General features: G+C 42.6%; 1 protein-coding gene across 1 annotated transcript in view; it reads right to left on the bottom strand.

The window, feature by feature from the left end:
- Window positions 1-579: 579 nt before the first annotated feature.
- DTX4 (deltex E3 ubiquitin ligase 4) overlaps window positions 580-20167 on the bottom strand; it is a 37330-nt gene continuing 17742 nt past the window's right edge. The window contains exons 2-9 of the mRNA XM_032223651.1: window positions 17942-18692; window positions 14559-14620; window positions 13464-13625; window positions 9144-9205; window positions 8210-8362; window positions 5124-5285; window positions 4570-4659; window positions 580-4206 (exon numbers count right to left, since the gene is read on the bottom strand). Coding sequence (XP_032079542.1) covers window positions 3973-4206; window positions 4570-4659; window positions 5124-5285; window positions 8210-8362; window positions 9144-9205; window positions 13464-13625; window positions 14559-14620; window positions 17942-18692 — 1676 coding nt within the window. The 3' untranslated portion in view covers window positions 580-3972. The remainder of the gene's footprint in view (window positions 4207-4569; window positions 4660-5123; window positions 5286-8209; window positions 8363-9143; window positions 9206-13463; window positions 13626-14558; window positions 14621-17941; window positions 18693-20167) is intronic.

Here is a 20167-nt window from a genome sequence, read left to right as displayed (position 1 = left end):
AATCATATCTAGTGCTTCTGCGTAAGAATATCTTTGCATTTAGAAAACTAGTGCCATATCTTGAATGAATACACACACATCATGGAATGGGAGGATAAATAGTGTGTGTGTGTGTGTGTGTGTGTTTGTGTGTGTGTGTGTATTTTCGTAGATTTTCACAGGTGTAGGTATGCTGGTCTTGTTGTATTCAGGTCTTTTCCCGTGTAAGATTGAGATTGTCTTGGCAACATTTCAGTGAGGTCTCACTCGCCATCTTCAGGCTGGGTTTTGGGCTTGAAGTGTAATCGGAGCCTATTTATCCTCCCATTCCATGATTCATGTTCATATAATATGTGTAGAATAATTTGGTAGAGAGGATCATGATAGAATAAAAAAATGGGAATTTAGTCTCTAAAGCAGTGGGTCTCAACCTTCCAAATGCTGCGACCCTTTAATAAAGTTCCTCATGTTGTGGTGACCCCGAACCATAAAATTATTTTATGTTTTCCATATTTTTTCACAAATATGTGTTTTCCAATGGTTTTAGGCAACCCCTGTGAAAGGGCCGTTCGACCCACAAAGTGGTCCCGACCCACAGGTTGAGAACCACTGATCTAGAGGATCATGGAGATGAATGAACAGCTGTAAAGTTGTTCTTGAATTTGAAAGCCCAAAGGAGCCCCACCCTGGTTTTTTCCCTGAATTTTCACAGATACTCCACATTAATTTCCGAGATTTTTGGCAACCAGAGAGAGAACAACTCCCAACTAACAGCAATAATTAAAACTAATGTAGTAAGAACAGCAACTGTGTGGCTGTCTGACATATTGGGTTCTTGTCAAGGAAACAAATAGAACAGAATATAATTCCAAGTTGTATGAAATGCCTTAAAAAGTTATTCAAAAAGCAAAAAGAACCAAAAAAAAATTCAATTCTCTTTCGATCTGGTGCCTGAATTGGATTTTGTTTGTATCCGACCCACATTTGATATTGCAATCACTTTGCAATCCCATATTTCTCCAGCATTACAACTGTAGCTTGAGGAAAAAGAAGTGCTTTGATTTCTGCTAATTGTGCAGTCACGGAAACCCTCAGGAAAGCCTTATACAGTCCTTGACAATGAACCTCTCTATAAATATGTTCCAAGTTTATTTATAACTCAATTGGTTTTTGTTTTTTCTCATTCACATCATTTTCTGACACTGAAGTGGGACATTTCGATTTATCCCCAAATGATTATATTGTACTACACGGTTTAGGACTTATTCCATTGTAGTGAACAACACATGTTTGTTTCTGTTGAACTGCTTTTCCAACATTTATTGTGATTGAAAAAATACCTCCCTCAGCCCTCCATCCCTTACCAGTTCTCCAGGTAAGTAAACTGTACATGTTCACTTTTGAAACAAAAAGAAATAAGTAACAGACAGAAGCACAGACTTAGAAAAGACAAACACAAAACATTATTCAAACTGGCAGTGGAATTTTCCTTTTATTGTTAACACCCCAAGGGTGCCATCCTCAAGCAAGGCAACAAACTAAGAGACGGGCAAAACGCACCGTTCACAAACAACAAACAATATACAATATGGCTCCCATATCCCGCCCTCCCGCTCCCTATCCCACTACCAGCGCACCCACACAATCTGCTTTGGGACCCAAAACTTGGAAACCAAAAACTATCATTCCTGACAAAAATCTTTCATCAGGTTGCTTATGCGCTACAATGCAATTTTAAAAAAAAAATCTGGAGAGTTGAAAAAAGAAACCAATCCGCCCAAAACAATACAAAAGAAAAAAGCGAATTGACTCCCTTCCATTGGGAGACGCTGGTGGCAGGAAAACGATCTTGCCAACCCTCTCCCTTATCTTGGAGATTAAGTTGCATATGAAGGAATGCCATGGTTATAGAGGAAATTTGGTACAAGGGAAAGGTGGTATTAAGAAACCTTGAAAGGGAAAATTTGTTATACTTGTCTATTAAGACAAGATATATGAAACTGCAGATCCAGCTGAGAAATGCTCTATTCATTTATTCACTGCAAAGGGGATTTCAATTTTATGATTGACGCTTCAGAATTTTTGATAGCCCTTTTGACTATTACTATGGTGAAGATTTAAGAATTTAATGTTAGAAGAGAACTAGGAAAAGAGCAAGCAGGATATTGTTTTAACTTCTATATCAGACTGTCCAAAAAGAGAAGATTGTGATACTTTGATTTTTCCAAAGAAATCAAGCCTATGAGCGTGTTTCCATCTTCTTGGAAAGGGAATACCAATAAAAATGAGAACTTTGGGAGGTCCTGAATATTTACACGCTGCAGTCATTACCCACATGGATACTCTTATGGTCAACTCCACAAAGAGGCTCATTTCTTTTATGCTGTCATCTGGACCCACTTCACTGGTTGAGATCTTTATAGTGCCTCAAGACTAATGGAAATGAAAGCAGTGAGGAGTGAAGGATATGTAAATCAAATAAACGTAGGGGTACAATATAGATCTATTGATAATTGTATTCATATCCTGCCTGCTCCAATCACCAGACTCATGGTTTTAATCCTGGCCTAGCCCTTTCAAAATGGGGGTGGTGGTGGTCTTATTTTAATACCATGGCAATCAATAGCAATGGTAATGGCAGTTCTTAGCCTCCAGGTCTAACTTTTAAGTACCATTGTGTTACACATTCTACCCTCAAAGTCGCTTTCTCATTCATTACAAATACATACATACATACACCCACACACAATATATGTGACAAATCCCCCAAACATGAGGTAAATAAATTCAAATTGGTATCAGGGGACTCCCCCGTACAGAAAGTTCAAAGAACCCACCATGAACTGTGGGGACAAAGACAGGAAGTGTCTTTCCCTCACCGCCCCCCTGATCTCTGTTGAGTATAACCCCCAACAGAAACAGATCAGACGTAGAACAACCTCCCCAATGATGCAATTCACAAACAAAACTGGGACACACAGCTCAGCATTGATCTGGGAAGTCAGTTGATGCGATCTGACCCAGAGGGCTAGTTGGCACGTTCAACCGAAGCCCAGCTTGATCCAGCACACCCAGCTACAAGAGCAAAAACCGGGCTTGGCTTTGGGAGACAGGCATGGCCCAGGAGATTTATTGCCCCTATTTCACATTCAGTTCAAATACTAGCTGCAATTAATTCATTCTGCTCTCATCCACTCTGAAGTGGGCCGCAGAGATTTGGCATGCATTGACCCAGTTTGGAATGCATTCAAGAGAACAAATTTCCAATCTACTTTGCGAAGGAGCAATAAGCAGGCCTCCTGCTCAACTACCTTCGGTGGGAACTATAGATGCAGCCTCTCAACAAAGGAAGCTGGCAGGGAGTGAAGTACCAGACCGGCAGACAGCGTATATCATGACTCACACAGAGCCCATGACACAAAAGCAGCAGGGACATGACAACATGGAACCAGGCACCTAGCTGGGTAAGAAAGAAGGAAAAAACAACAACGAGAGGGCTGGTTTCAATGTTCTACACCTCTGAAACAAAGCCATATTTTTGACTTGCACATGATTCTGCCATTCCAAGCTGCCTGTTGCCCACAGCCATCGTTTATGGTTCATGGACAGAAGATGTGACTGCATCCAAGAGAGGGCCGAACCCTGTTTTTTGAGATACAAAGCTAAAGTAGCTATGGGTACTGAGGTTAATATAACCTCAGGCTTCAACAAGAAACTCCTCCTCATGCTGAAGAGGAACACACAAACCTTCTCAGGTTTGTTTGCTTTTTATACGTCAGGTGCTGTGGGCCACATATGAGAGCTGGCTGTGAGTTCTTCATTTAAGCAAGCCCACTGCTGCATAGCCACAGCTGAGCCTTTTAAGAGGCCTACGGTAGGAGGATGAAGGACAGAGCAGGCACAATGGAAGAGGGAGGAGCTTGATCCATGCACACGCTGCTATACTTGTCACTCCTCCCTTGGACAAAGTCCTTCCCCTTTCCTCTCACACTTTCAGTCCTTCTCCTGCATCACACTCTCCTCTGTAATTCCCTGAGCTGTTAGCTCAGTAAGTACATTGTCTAGATAGTTAGGATCAGGGTAGCCGTGGCCCGTCAGATTGGACCCAAATTCCGTCTTGTGGTGAATCTCATTCCAGATGACCGTATCAGATTCTCCAGTGGTGCTTGAAGTGCCGATGGCAAAGATCAGCCTTCGATCCCAGGCCACCAACAGTAATTTCAGCACCTGCCAGAGGAAATGGATGAATATCAGAAGAGTTGGGTATTTAAATGAGAAAGGGGCTTACATCACCCAAGCAAAATCACTCACAAATTTTTGTTCTACTGATGTTCTTGCAAACATTTGGATTCTGGTGCAAATTTACCCAATGGATATGGATAAATTCTACAAGCACATCTGTACAACTGAAATAACATTATAAGCATTAATAGAGGCTCCAAAGCTACCGTTGTGTAAGTTGCTCAGAAGAAACTCTCTAATGTCAATCAATGAGACACTTCTGCCCTAGACCATTGTTTTTGGTAACTAGACTTGTCACAAAGACACATTTTTTAAAATTATTTATTATAGTATTAAGATGCCTCCTACCTTTCTGCCTCTTTCACTGTCTGGGAGGTAGCAGTGTCGAGGGAAACCCCGGGCAGTGAAACTCTTCCCAGGACTTGGATGCTCTGGTCCCTAAAAAGAACAGGAAATAATTATTTTTTCTAGGTAAACGACTGTCAACATCCAACAGAGACAACCATCATACAAATTAACTAAAGTCTCTTTTTTGATGTGTCTAAAGAAAATTCAGATTCAGCAAAATGGCATTATCTCATTGAGACTGTAAGGGCTGAGAATTAAGTTGGCTTTGGCCTACATGGACTGGAGACTTCTAGGCAATGCTTTGGCCAGCCTGGGAAGCCAAAATGATCTTGAAAGAAGCTGGTGGCTAAAGATTTCTATATTGTTTCCCAGAAAACTAAAAGATATGAGCATGAGGTCACCAGGAGTAGTTTGAAAGAGGCTTCACATTTTACAGAAGGTTTACAGGAGCAGATTTTTAAAAAAAAAAACAGTTAAAATCTAAATTCCAGATTGCCCACTATGGTCTTAGTTGCAACTGCAATCCTCTTAAGACCCTTGCCTAGGAATCTCACCTGTATTCCTGGTGGAATGTTGTAGATTATTCGGATAGTTTTATAGTCAAGGTGTCCTGGCAGTGAATGGGGGATGAGGTGATATTCCATTTTTCCAGGCGGCTGGGTGCCAGTCTTCACCCCATAAATGGTTTTGCAGGTCGGACACTGCAAGCTCCCATCCTAATAGCAAAGAACATAAATAATGACACCAGCACAAAATTTAAAAAAAAACCCATTAAGATGATATTATGTAATTATACCAACACTATAAAATAACTTAAGTGGTAAAAGAGTAATAGAAAGATAAGATCTCACTGTCCAGAATGCTTCGTAACTTCACATATCCTCAAATTTAACTTAAAAAAAACCCTAGAAGTAGATTAAGGAAGATTGAAGACAAGGCCTCTTCCATCTCTATTTGCACATTTAGCCCCTCCAGGCATTTTATTCAAACTACTGTATTTTTCAGAGTATAAGACGCACCAAAGTTTTGAAGAGGCAAATTTTTAAAAAAGTTTTTGTACTCTGCAAACCTCCCAAAAACGGCCTGTTTTTCATGAAAATGGGCTCGTTTTTTTTCTTCCAAAAAGGGCATGAATAGCCCTTAGGAAGTTTGTAGAGAGCTCCGGGGGGGGGGAGGGTCAAAAACGAGCAAAAAATGGCCCATTTTTCGCAAAAACAGGCCCGTTTTTTGTCAACAAAAGGGGTATGGATAGCCTTTAGGCTTATAGAGTGCTCCTGGAGGCTGGGGGGACAAAATTGAGCAAAAAATGGCCCATTATTTGCTCATTTCTGCCCTTCCCAGCTCTCTGGAGCTCTCTGAAGCCTCCTAAAAACTATGCACAGCCATTTTGGTGAAGGGGGCGGGGTTTCAGGAGTCAAAAAATGCTGTATTCAGTGTATAAGATGCACCCAGATTTTCAACTTCTTTTTTGAGGGGAAAAAGATGCGTTTTATACTCCGAAAAATGTTAGATTCTTCCAACCATAGTTTGCAGTTTTAAGCATAGAGCGAAGTTATTTTTTAAAATGTAACTTGAGAACATATAGTTACTCATTATTTTAATAAGCAGTACGAGAACTGAATTTTAAAAAGGAGAGAAAAGATGTTCCTTCACTAGTTAAGTCCATCATCACAGGTCCAGCAATGTTTTGAACTCAGCTGACAATTATCAGCATTTGCCTTTGATTTGAGTAAAAATCTATTCACTACAATAGATCTCAGCAGCAAACAAGCAAAAGCCATAATTGGATGGTTTTGATGGTTTTTTTTTTTTACTTTGTTCCTCTTAAAATAAGATCACCTTTGTCACTTTTTTATGTGAACACACTGGCGCACATTAAAACATGAAATTCTGATGGCCGCTCTCAAAATACACACACACATGGAGGCCGGGCCCGGCATCGCCCACATGGATGCGCATGGCACACGCATGCGTCGTAGCCGCCACCAACGCTTCTGCAAGCCTCCGTGATACTCCAGCTGCTCAGCGGAACGTCGTGCAGGTACTGTATGCGCCATACGCTTGCGCGGAAGTGCCGAAGGCTTTAAAGAACAGGTAAGGCACTCCGCCGGGCGGGTGGGCCCTCCAGAGCACTGTACCAGAACAGTACTCGATGGTCTGGGCAGGCTCCGGCACGCCCGTACCAGGGAGTATCGCTTGCAACTCACCACTGATATAAATATAAAAATCAAAAATAACATGTATTTTTAATTTTGATCTTTTAACCAAGAATAAAATAAGCCCAACCCTATGGTTTGCAGGATACATTAAACTATAGCCAAAATAAATAAAGTTTAGTGTCATCTGTCATCTGACCTCCATGTAAATGTGCTCGAAAATGGTGGTCTGACTGAAAGCACATCTGTTAAGGTGTTTTTATTTCCTTAGTTAAGAGGTGATTTTTTTCTGTCTAAAATCATATTCCTGTACAAGCATTAGAAATGTAATTATATTTTTTAAAAATCAAGAAAGATTTGGCAATGTAGTTTAATGGGTATGTCACACACACACACACACACACACACACACACACACACACGCAGGAAACAAGCAAAAGCCAGATAACAGGGCATAAAAATGTAAGGCCTTGTAAATGGAACAATCTTTTAGTACTTTATTGTGGAGATGGAATGTAGATCAAGGGTGAAAGCAAAACTAAGGCACCAGCCCTAAGATCTAGATTGATGTGATTATTTTATTCTTACTATAGAGTTGGAAGCGGGTCCTCTCTAAAAAATATAATTAATTATTTGTGTCTGATAATGTATATTTTCTGTACAATTCATTGCAAATTTGTATTTGGTGTTTTGGTCTGGTTGGCTGGGAGCAGAGTGATCAATGTTTTGGAATATATTTTTTTTAAAAAAAACATTCAATTTCTACTGCTTTGGTTCATCTTTCCATGGATCACTTTTTTCCATGCGTGAATACAGTTAAAATGGAGGCTTTTTCATCAAATGATTGTAAGTTAAGTTAAGCTAAGAGACATCCTGCCTAAATAATGTCATATAACCAGAGCCTGAGAATCTTGTTCTCTCAAACAATGCATTAATAATTAGATTTTCAGACTGATGGGCCATCACAGAATCATAACTCAATGAGGGGAAAATCAAAATACTATTTATTAAATGGTGATCATTAGAAATCATCCATGGGATTTCTAAGCACGGGGAAATACTGCCACATGTGCTCTCAATTCAGAGAACCAATTCTTATTATACCTCTGTTGTTTTCCACGATTAAAATACAGTAAAAATCAACAATACAATTAAATATGAGCAGCACAAAGACTTTTCTTACAGCATGTGCAACATGTCCTAGAGGAAGTTAAATAAACTATGGTATGTATTTCCCCTACAGCTTATGAATATAACAAATTGGATTTGTTGAAGCTCCAACTTGTCCCTTGTGACTTCCTCCACTTCAAATGCAGAACAAAACACCACGATTGGCATGAAGTCACAGTAACCTCCAGAGGTCTTTATTTTTAAATATGAGGACTGCCAGCTATTCTTCCTTGAATAAGGTTTGTGAATTACCCACTCTTTCCCCAAAGAACAACAATACACCGCAACTCTGCCTTCCTATCCCAGGAACACACCTTATTTCCATTGTTGTACATGGCCACAAGGCAGTGAAGGTGATACATGTGACCACATTTGGACAGTTTGCCCACCAATTCTGGCTTAACGACCGGTTGCGGCCCTTTGTAGCCGGAGGGAGCAGAGAGGCGTTCCATGCAGATGGTACAGTCCTAAAGAGAAGCAGGAAATTGTTAGGAGAGAAAGCATCAGAATCCTCGGTCCTCTGCAGCAGTATTTCTCATCCTTAATAACTTGAAGATGTGTGGACTTCAACTCCCAGAGTTCTCCAGTCATAGTGCAGGCTGGAGAATTCTGGGAATTGAAGTCCTCTCATCTTCAAGCTGCCAAGGTTGAGAAACAGTGGTCTATAGGAAGATTAAGTTACACTGGGGTGAGTTTTTGCTATCTTACTGATCTCCTTGGTAATAGATACATCTAAAAGAAGTTCATCTGCCTCTGCCATCCCCAACATTAAAATGAGAGGAAGCTACATGTGGAAGTGAGGATGTTGAATTGACCATCTAAGTCAGGCTTATCTGCAGTTATTCTCCTCCTCTCAGTCTCAGCAAAATTCCTCAGGACACTTTTGCCTTCACTATAAACCAAGGGCAAAACGGGAGGGTGGGGCGGTTGTATTTTGTTAGCCAAACTTAATGGCAGTGTTGTGTGTGAACAGTTGATGGTGGGTTCATATCACATTCTAAACAAAGACTAAATTCATTGCACTTAAGTTTAGTGCTATATAAATTTAGCCACTTTGGTATTCGGGGGAAACATCCCCCAAAGAGATAAGCTACACAGCAATATATAGTTAATCAGCATAATGTACCACTAATTGTTACAGTTCAATTTTTGCCCTGAAATCTGCAACCTAAGCACATCGTTCTGCATCAACAATATTTCACTACACTTGCAGAAATAGATGCCCTATATAGAGAGAACCAGACGTACCTCATCTGGAGGATGGCGTACCTTCTGCAGGTATTTTTTCAAGACTTCCTCTGTGGTTTTACCTAAAAAAAAAATGAGAGAAGCAAACTGAGTATCTCTTTCCTGATAGCCATCAAGAAAACAGAAGATAAGGCAGGAAATGGAAAGCAGGGAGGAAGGGAGCAAAGCTTCCTAGTGCTTTGTTACAAGTTTTGAGAGAATTACAAAAGAGAGAGATAGAAAGAGAGAGAGAAGGAGGGAGGGAGGGAGCAAATGCCATTCAGCAGCATTGTGGAACTTGGTTTCCCCTCCAAGCCTTTGGTTCTATATACAGGTAGGCCTTGACTTATGATCACAATTGATCCAAAATTTCTGCTGTTAAACGTGATACTTCTTAAGTGAATTTTCACCCATTTTACGTCCTTTCTTGCCACAATTGTTTACTGGATCACTGCAGTTAAGTTAATAACATGGCCATTAAGCGGTTCTGGCTCCCACATTGACTTTATTGTCAGAAAGTGGCAAAAGGTGATAACATGACCCTGGGAAATTGCAGCAATCGCAAATATGAGCCAGTTCCCAAGCATCTGAATTTTGATCACATGACCATGGGGATGCTGCAACAGTCATAAGCATGAAAAATTATCATAAGTCACTTTTTTCAGTGCCATTGTAACTTCAAACGGTCACTAAATGAATGATTGTAAGTTGAAGACTACCTATACTGGATCAATTCAGATGTTAGTAAGTCAGTTAGTTTGTGAAACATAACCACAATCTGCCCAGACATTCAAACTATCAACTAGTATTTCTGAGTGATAAACCAGAATCAGAAGCTATGGCTAGAAGTATGTTGCACACCACTTTACTCTAACTATGATACCAGGCAATCTTCTTCTTATTTTTCCAGGTCAAAAGCACTTTGGTGTACTACACCCAGTTGGAGCTCCTTTCGTGTCCCATGTAGTTGCTCACTGAAATGGTACACCCTTTTATCTACTAGCAGTCACCTACTTTCAAACTGCTGGATTGGCAGGAGCTGGAGCATGCAATGGGAGCTCATTCCACTCTGCAGCAACAATGGATCTTGAATGCAAGCCTGCTGATTGTCAGTCCAGATCCTAACCTTGTGAGCCTCCACCTCCTATACTATGCAATGCCTTCATTAATAAGAGTTAACTGAAGCTGCATCCCTCTGTAAGCCTTAAAAACAGTGATAATTTTTTTTTGTTTTTTAATCAAGCTTCCCAATATTCTAACCCTATGATGGTGAACCTATGGCACGCGTGCCACAGGTGGCACACAGAGTCATATTAACTGGCAGGTCAGCTCTGGCGCGCATGTGCGCGCTGGCCAACTAATTTTCAGCCTTCTGGAGGGCTGGGGTAGGCCATTTCCCCCCTCTCCAGCCTCTGGAGACTTTCCTGAAGCCTGGGGAGGGTCAAAACGGCCTCCCCCGGTCCTCCAGAGGACCTCTGGAAGCCAGAAACGGATCGTTTCTGAACTTCCGGTTGGCCTGTTGGGGCTATTTTTTGCCCTCCCCAGTTCCTGGAGCCTGGGGAGGGGGAAAAACAGCCCCAGCGGGCCAACAGGAAGTTCGGAAACAATCCATTTCCGACTTCTAGAGGGCCTCCAGGCGGGCAGGGGGACGGACCGTTTTTGCCCTCCCCAGGCTTCAGGAAAGCCTCCGGAGCCTTGGGTGGCAGGGTCATGCGCGCATGCACAGGTGGACAGGGAGGATTGAATTGGTGTGGGCACACATGTGCACGCAATAATGCGTGCACGCACAATTTTGGCACGTTATAAGAAGCAGGTTCGCCATCATCATTGTAATGTATCTACAGCTCTGCTTTTTGCTATGAAGAGCCATGGTGGCAGGGTTCAGAAAGAATGTGCTTATTTTAATCTTAAATATGCTAATAATCATATCTGCACCTCTAAAAAATTAAGAAACAACAACAAGAAGAATGGAGTTTTAAATCATCACACCCACTTGCTCAGACTCCACAGTGAGTCAAAAATTGCACCCCTCCCATGTCTGGGAGAGTCAATTTGTCTCTCCTGAAATTACAATATTCTTGAATGTGCCTCCAGATGAAAGGTGGCTGCAAACCAAAGTCAGGCTCAGCAGTTTCAAGCCTGACTCCTTTACGTGACGGCCCCCGTCCTTCTAGCCTCCCTATTGCTTTCAGGAGTATAATTCTATGAAGGACTTTATAATACCCATAACCTTTGCGTTCAGCTGCACGGATGAGGGACTGAACTCTGCACTGAGGAGATAGCAAAACTTATAGAAGAATCTCTGCTCAGTGCCCTGAGGAAAATGTGCCTTTGTCTTCAATACATAAACAAACAAAGACTACCAGAAATTAATCTGACAAAAAAAATCAAACCTTATCCTGTCATAAGAACAGGAAATAACTTGCGGCAGAGCGCAGACAATGGAATCCTGTAGAACAGGGACATGTGATGCTTTCATGGTTTTGTTTTTGCTCACTTTTTGATCTTTTTTTCTGGATATGAGGGGCATCTCACAGGTGGAACTACATCACTTCATTAGTCACGACCACAATTTCTCATTTTTTTACATTCTCCTCCAGCATCTGTGAGGAATTCTAACCTAGCCAAGGTTCTTGCAAGAGTGAACAACTTAAAAGTCACAAGAGTTGCCTCAAACCTCCCTCTGTGGCCTTCAAAGCACTCTCCAACCACAGCAGCTGAAAACTGGTCTGCTATTTGAGGCAAAAATAATGTTCAGGGAGTGAAGCAGAAGCAAAAAATAGTCTTAGCAGTTAAAAACCAAAGAAAAACCCCCAAATCTGGGAAAAGAACCAGAAAAATGTGGTTTCAACTATATGTGCCACGTCTCTCCACTTGCTTTATCTCAGTCTAACCCTTCCCCATCCTAACCTCTTCTCCTGCAAAGTATTACATGGACACCGGCTACTGAAAGTTGCCTCTCCCCCCATAGCTTTACAATATTAAAGGACAGTACTACTGTACAACATTATCCCTCTAAAAGGTCAGACATTGTATCATTGACTTCATTGTTTTGCTAACAAATGTCATATATGATCAAAGATGGAACTTGAGGCTGCCTAATATCTACACATTCCCCACCCCCAATCACCCTTATCCCTGATGTATGCAATTCTCTAGATACTTGATGAGACAACTATACTCTCTATGTGCTCCCTTTGAGAAAGGTAGAAGGAAAGCAAAGACAAAATGACCAGCAGCAAGGTGGCGAGAATCAATTACAGCAGTGATGGGTACAGTGTTGGAAGATCTGAAGGGCCAAGCTGGAGACAGATCATCCTGAAGAAGGCCTAGCTATGTGGTTGCTCAGGGCGGATAAGGAAAATGCTCCATCAACTGACAGCAGATTACAGTGCACAAATTAAGTGTTAGCTCTTCATCATGAAAGGTACATGGTGAATGTATCTGCCCTTGTGAACAAGGCTGGTGGACGAACTCATGCGCTCACTCTAATGACAGTGATTCTGTGTTCTTTATAGAGACACAAGGGACAACAGGCTTCTAACACCTCTTTTACTCCATTGTCACCTGGAAGTAAGGCTTATTATTTGCCAAGCAGATGTGATGCACTGTGGGGAAAGGTCAATTTAAAAAGGAAAAGCCGCATACCGGAGAGACTATGCAATACATCGTGCTCACTACAGCTGGCTGGGAAAGCATGAGACAGTGGCGGAGGTGTGCAAATCATCTGCTGTGTTAGTTAATGCAGAAGAGCGCTTTTGGAAGAACACTGGTTGGATATCTGCCACTGTCCAACCATCATCGGATACAGAAACGCAGGTGGATGGGATCGCAAAATGGAAGCAGGGAGGGGGAGGCGCAGGAGAACAAAACACATTGGAACAATGCCTGGGTGATAGTTACAAGAAACGAGGAGAGAAGAGAAGGACGAAAGGTTTGTAGACGGAATCCTGCAAAGACAGGAATATACTGTCATCCTCCAGAAGTAGCCAGCCAAAAATAATAGAGAATCAGAACACCTGATCTCCCTCTGCCAAAAGGCATAAGCAGCCAGGGACACAGTCAGGTAGAAAAGGAAGATGCAGGTGTTTACCCAGCAAGCTTAACCTGTTTTTTTTTTTTTTGGTTTGTTTCCAAGGTACAGCTGGCGCCTCAAACTACTGTATCTTTCAGTTTCTAACTTCAGTCAGCACAAAATCTGGTTTGTTACGATGTCTGAATAAGTTACAGTGCACATTCTTTCTCTTTATGGGTTTGTATATTTTGTCACCCACACCTTCCAGTTATGCCATTCTAATGAGGTGAAGCAATAGGAAGAAGCAGAGCAGCTCTCGTTCTTACCTTTCTTGGTCTGCTTTTTGGTAGTCTTACGGCAGGTATTGGAGATGCCGGGGATGGATTTAATGTCACTCTTGCTGACTGGAGGGGGGTGCAGAACCAGCTTTGGAGGTCGAGTCAGACAGACAGGGAGCCCTGCAGCGCTCATAAGTATCCCTGTGATTCCTGACAGGAGAAAGAGGGTCCAAGCATTTGTAAACAGCCCTTTTCTGTGCTTTATTTCTGTCTTACACGTATGGGCTAGAACAGTGTTTCTCAACCTTGGCAACTTGAAGATGTCCGGACTTCAACTCCCAGAATTCCCCAGCCAGCGAATGCTGGCTGGGGAATTCTGGGAGTTGAAGTCCAGACATCTTCAAGTTGCCAAGGTTGAGAAACACTGGGCTAGAATCTTGTTTCATCTGCAAGATTATTCTACCCATTTATAGCAGGGTGGCTCTTTGCCAGTTGCCATTTTTTATAATGCTTTGAAAGGAAACCAAAAAATGAAAAAATCTCATTACAATGTCATATCCTCTTCAAATGTTTGACTAAAATGCCATGTTGGTCTCAAGGTTTGGGAAGCCAACTGATTTGGAAGGCATTCACTTTGAGGTTTTTCAAATACAAACTTCTAAAACATGCATAACCACTATCAATATTTATTAACATTCATAGCAATAATATGTTTGAGCTTGAACACGTAGTTAGTTAAAATGAGCATTTTCCTTCTTTTAAAGTTGCACTCCCTCCCTGTGGCAGGTGTATACTAGTTTTCCCAAAACTTCTACCTTTTGTATGTGTTGCGCTGACCATCTCTATCCATGCCCAAGCAACATGGGAACTGAACATCCCATCTTATAGAACATCACCATCACCTTCCTTTTTCTTTTCCTCACAACTTGTATCTTCATTCATGCACCTGCTCCATATCCCTCTTCCACTTCTTGAAAGAATAGGAAAAATTGGCTCCCCTCCCCCACTTCCATCAGTTATCTTGGAAAAACCCTGCAGAAGTCAGAGTTTCAAAATATCTTCCCACTTAAGGATCCCTTAGTTAGGTCAATCAAGAGCTATTAATAATAACTCTGATTCCATAGGATTTTTTGGTCCCCTTACCTGCTAGGGCAGGATTAACTGGGCTTGAGCCATTGAGGTTTTTTACAGGAACCGTAGGGACACTATGAGAGAATAAAAACACAGGTTATTAGAGATGACTGGAAAATGAATCTGCATCTCTGTAAAAGCTGGAGCCTCTGAGAAGTAAGCATACATGAAAAGAGACCGTGAAGAGGTGTCAAAGCAAACCTTGGATTCTCTGAAGGATGGAGTTGGAACACTTATGAGAACAGAGAGGAATCCATTGTATCTTCTATATATACATGCTACATAGAGGCTGGAGAGAAGTTTCCCCCTATTCATTGATCCCTGGATGTTTTCTTTAATATTCTAAAGGTACCAGGCCTAGACAATCTAGCCTGGCAGGTTACAACTCTGCCTTTGGTTGCTAGCAACCTAAGGCACAAACATCCTCCCTTGTTGATCGAGGAGACCCAGCCTCAGAAAGGCAAGCAAGCAAATGGATCTTGAAAGAAGGGTGGGTAACAGTCAATAGCCTCTTAACAGGCAATGCACACACACCCAGAAATTTATACCAATTTGCCCATGAAGAGCTTTTTCGAAGATTTCATAGACTCATTCACTACTCTGATGCAACTCTCCAATGCCCAAATTCTGTCCATGCACTGATAATCAAATTGGCATTGATCAAATCTGTGAGCAGTGGAATTGGCTGTCATCAGACATGGACATGGCCACCAAATCTGATGGTTTTAAAGGGGAACTAAAGAAATGCATGAAAGACTCCGCTCTCAACTGCAATTCACTGTGATGGCAATCTGAACCAGACAGCATACTTCAAATCTCGGCTTCTAGAGAGTGAAAGGAAAGCTGTTGCTCTCCTAGTAATTCTTATGAGTTTCCTGAATCAAAACTGTGTTGGACTCAAAATCTTGAATATACTTTGAGAATGCCGGGAGTAGCAAATAACCACGTCGACATATACAAATGGATGCAGATGGAACTATGCATAGAATGGCCTTCAAATAGTGTTGGGGTTCTTTTGGAGATAGACATGAACAAGGTACCTTGTCCATTCAAGGTGGGGAAAAATTCTGCAGCATAAAATGGGACCACATTATGAAAATACAGGTGGTCCTTGACTTACAACAGTTCATTTAGTCACAGTTCAAAGTTATAACGGCATTGAAAAAGGTGACATGACCATTTTTCACACAATCTTTTTAGCAGCCCCATGTTCATCTGATCAAAATTCAGATGCTTGGCAACTGGTTCATATTTATGACTGTTGCTGTATCCCAGGGTCATGTGACCTTCTGACAAGGAAAGTCAATGGGGAAGCCAGATTCACTTAACATCCGTGTTACTAGCTTACCAACTGCAGTGATTCATTTAACAACTGTGGCAAGAAAGGTCATAAAATGGGGCAAAACTCACTTAACAAATGTCTCACTTAACAACAGAAATTTTAGGCTCAATTGAGGTCATAAGTCAAGGACTACCTGTAATATCATAGATCCACAAAACCTTTAGAAAAGCTTTCTTCGTCTTTGTGTCATGCAGATAAATTTCTACAATTTAATAAATCAATTTTTGGAAAAACTATTCTTAGAATGTGTCCGTATGTCATCTTTGGGGAACCTGTTTGCTCACTGCACCACGTAAACATTCCTGCAAAATCAAGCTTTACTCTCATGGAACATCCTCTGTGCACCAATAATCTGGACTAAGTCTGCCAGCATTACAAGGCCAGCAGAAGCCAACCCAATCCATAGAGGCCTGCATGACACTGGGCTGCTCCAAAGCGTCTCGAAAAAACTTGACATCAGCTTTGGAACACAAGAAAGTATCACATTCCAGACACAAGTCCCTGCTTTCAAAAGTGAACAGTCTTGAATTTACTCCTGAGACAGAAGTGCAGCAATTATCACGGCCCTCTGGAAGAGGCATAGATGGGAGATGTATGAGACAGAAAGGGCTGAGATATAGACAAAGTGGGGCACCTTTTAAACTGGACAATAGTTGCCGTAGTTACAGATTAAGGAACTAGCTGGAGACAGAGAATCCTCTAATCTGAAGAGAGAAGCATGTCCCGCCTTCCCCATTTGCCTGCCTTCCCTTCATTCAGCTCTTTAGAAACCTTGGTTGTGTCTCTCAGTTATTCACAGGGCCTTTTGTTCTGGGGAAGCATCGCCTTGGCCCCTTCCTCCCTTCCTCTCTTCCATGGGAAAGTCTTTGAGAAGGGTCATGGGCAGAGGGGGGGAGAAACCAGCAACAGACGGCCGATGGCAAAATCATACAAAAGAGAAGGAACACTAATTAGATGTCCAAGAAAGAGTGTTTTGGTCAAGGGAAGCCTAGCAGGAGGGGGATGCTGAGGATGGGGTACCTTCCAGATTGGGCAGCAGCCTGAAAAAAAAATTGTATGGGTCTTTTGATAGGAACCCACCCCTAAAGAAGAAGAATGTTTCATTTCCTCATTAACATTCAAAAGGGGCTTTAAGGCTTCACCATTTTATGGTTCAAAGGGTCTGTGGGATTTGATGAACAGAGGAAGGGGGAATGATGGGGTAGCGTCAGTCAATGTCAGTCCCAGCTTTTCCTTAGGAATTTTCTATCCTGCTGGAATTTGGGCCGAGATATATTTACAAACAGCTTGCTTCTGTTTAACCGACAAGAGTTTGTTGCTTCTTCAGGGCTTCCCAGTATCCCCTATTTTTCTGAGAACTTCTGTCTCACAACATAGAGTTTCTCAGTAAGAAAATATCAGAAGCTACTTTTCTTTCCATTCCCAAATCACCTGACATCACTCTTCAAAATTCTGCAATATCTCCATGGGCTCCTCCTCATAAACCTTGACAAAACTGAACCACACTTTATAATCTATGCAGTATGTTTCCTATCTTCAGATATTTAACTTGACTCAGAATCTGTCTGCATTTCTCCCTCCAAATTTATTGCACTGCATATTACCTGCATACTTCCATAGTGACTATAATCTATTAAATCAAGGGAGAATTGGATTGAGAAAGGCCCATCTGGAAATTCCAGGAACAGAGGTGACCTTCCCATGGTTTAAATATGGATAATGGAAAAACAATACTGGGCACGCACTGCATGCCTCCATGTGAGTAGGAAGAGGGACACCAAGATGTAGTATTAGGAGTGGTAAACAAGTACATAAAGGCAGTTTGGTGCAATGGTTAAGACACCAGCTAGGAGCAGGAGACTGTGAGTTCTAATCCTGCCTTAAGGTAACTGAGTGATCTTGGGCTAGTCGTTCTTTCTCAGCCCTAGGAAGCAGACAATGGCAAACCACTTGCAAAATTCTTGCCAAAGAAAACTGCAGGGACTAATCCAGGCTGTAGCCAGAAGAAAACACTAATTTGAAGGCCTAAGTAACAACAAAAATAAGTGCTTACCCTGAGGCAATGAGAACACGGGACTGTGCGATGGCTAGGCGCTGCAGATTGGTTCGGTTCAATGTATTAAGGCTGGCGCGTGTCACTTTGCCGTTGGCATTAGGAGGACTGGCAGAGGAATTGCTCATGGTGAGGGCAGGTGTGCTAACTGCCTGCCTTCGGCTCACTTGGGACGCAAGGGTCTTCAGAGAGCTACGCATGGTGGCTGTTCCATCTTGTGGCTTGTGAACTGATGCTGGTGTGGGGATTTTGGTGCTGCCAGAAAGAGAGACAGCTTTACGTGGCAGTGGAGGTTGAGGCTGCTGGCTAGCTGCAGCTCCAATTCCTCCATTGCTCCCAGCTGCCACTGTTGCCTTTATGCTCATGACAAGAAGGCATTGTGGACAAGTGCAAGCAGGAGCAGGAGCAGGAGGCACATTGGCTGCACCAGGGCTTGCTGGCCATGACTGAGATTTGGGCAAGGTGCCTGTGACCAGCGGGTAGACCATGTCAAGGCGGCGACGGACACGGCGCTTGCGTTGGGTCTGGCGGTTGATCTGGCCCATCGTGCTGAAGTCAATGATGTAGCAGAAGCCAATGGAAGTGAGATCAATCCAGGGGTGCTGCTTTTCATAGGCGTGTTGGATGGTAATGCCCACCTCCATGTCGTAGGGGGTCCAGGTGCCGTTGTCGTTCTCCCATTCCCATACCACACCCTTTCCTGGGGCTGAGGAGGGGTCATAATAGCTGCGACGCACCGGACGGATGGTCCCTGCAAAGGGAGAAATGGGAAAGTAATGTCAAAAAAAAAAGGCAACAAAGAAAATAACATTACATCAAGCATACTAGAAAATCATGCATAGGAAAGAAGCGCGTCAGAGTTTTAAACAACTAAGAAGGGAAAAAATGCAGCACAGAAACAAACATCATGTGCTTTCACAGACATTTATCCCCTAAAGAAGCAACTAAACCAAATCCAATGTTTAAGCTCTGTTTAATCTGCTTCTCACATGACAGCCCAAATGCTATTATTTCCAAGTTTACAAGTTCATCATAGATGTGGAGTTATGCCGAAGATCCATGCATAAACAGAGAAGGGAACAACAGAATTTCCTGGCAAATGAGTTTTGAGGACAAATATCAACAAAACTGAACTAGTTTACTGACTCAATTTCCTTTCCATACACTCTTTGGCTATGCAAAGGGACTTGCCTTTTTTCTCCTCCCTTCCTTTGACCGCCATGACCTGGCTGAACATAAGACCACATAACTATGATTGAACGTTTGAAATTGTGTTGCTACCGTAACACTGAAAATGCACACTGCCTGTATACAAGTTAGTTAAAAATAAGTTACCACTTATTATTATTTGGACCTTGCCCACAGAACATGTGGCGATAATGCTAAGATCGAGGTGTCGAAGGAAAGGGAGATTTGGCTAAAGAGCTCTCTCTCCCTAAAATCCTTCCCAGAGGAAGGAGGGAATGTTGCAGGATCCAATCCGAGTCAGTCACCAGGACCAGAGGTTTAGTCTTCTGAGCTTTCAGACTTGTGCTGGAGCCCATCCTCAGGGAACGTCTCTCTCACCAGAATGTAAGGGAATGTCTCTATTGGGGTCATGGAACCCAGATTAAGGCATGTTGTCTCCACACTTTTACTTCCCCATATATGTGTCATACACGGGTCTCCCTGAGTGGTAATAGCTCCCTCTCCTCTCTGCACCACATTTTAAAGAGGAACTGAACACATGGTTTTCATCTTCCTGTCACATTATTTGCTATTTTGATGGCCCTTGCCCCTGTGACCCCCTGCCTCTCAATTCTCCTGTCTTCTTTATCTGTTCTCAATGACCATTCATGGTAAAGAGAACTCTGGACCCTTTGAAAATTAAAAGAGTGTGATCCATGTTCAATTCTCAGTGTTTCAGTCAATCTTCAAAGGAATAAGCTGACACCCCACCCCACCCTTTAGGACAGTGATGGCGAACCTATGACACGCGTGTCAGTGCTGACACGCGTAGCCATTTGGGGTGACACGCACAGGATTTCATGCGATTCATCCTCGGCTCCTGCACGGCCGCCGAGGATGAAAGAATCTGTGCTGGAGGAACGGGGGGGCGGGATGTATGATCTCCCCCGCCCACACTCACTTACTGTATCGCCGCCGCCCCTTTCTGAGCGCAGGGGCTGCTGGTAAGGCGTGCGTGCCGTGCGCACACACGTCATCAGCGCGGCGAGGGAGGACTCG

Source organism: Thamnophis elegans, chromosome 1 (assembly GCF_009769535.1).
Source record: "Thamnophis elegans isolate rThaEle1 chromosome 1, rThaEle1.pri, whole genome shotgun sequence".
In the NCBI taxonomy this organism is placed as follows: Eukaryota; Metazoa; Chordata; class Lepidosauria; order Squamata; family Colubridae; genus Thamnophis; species Thamnophis elegans.
This window is presented reverse-complemented; position numbering and strand designations above follow the sequence as displayed.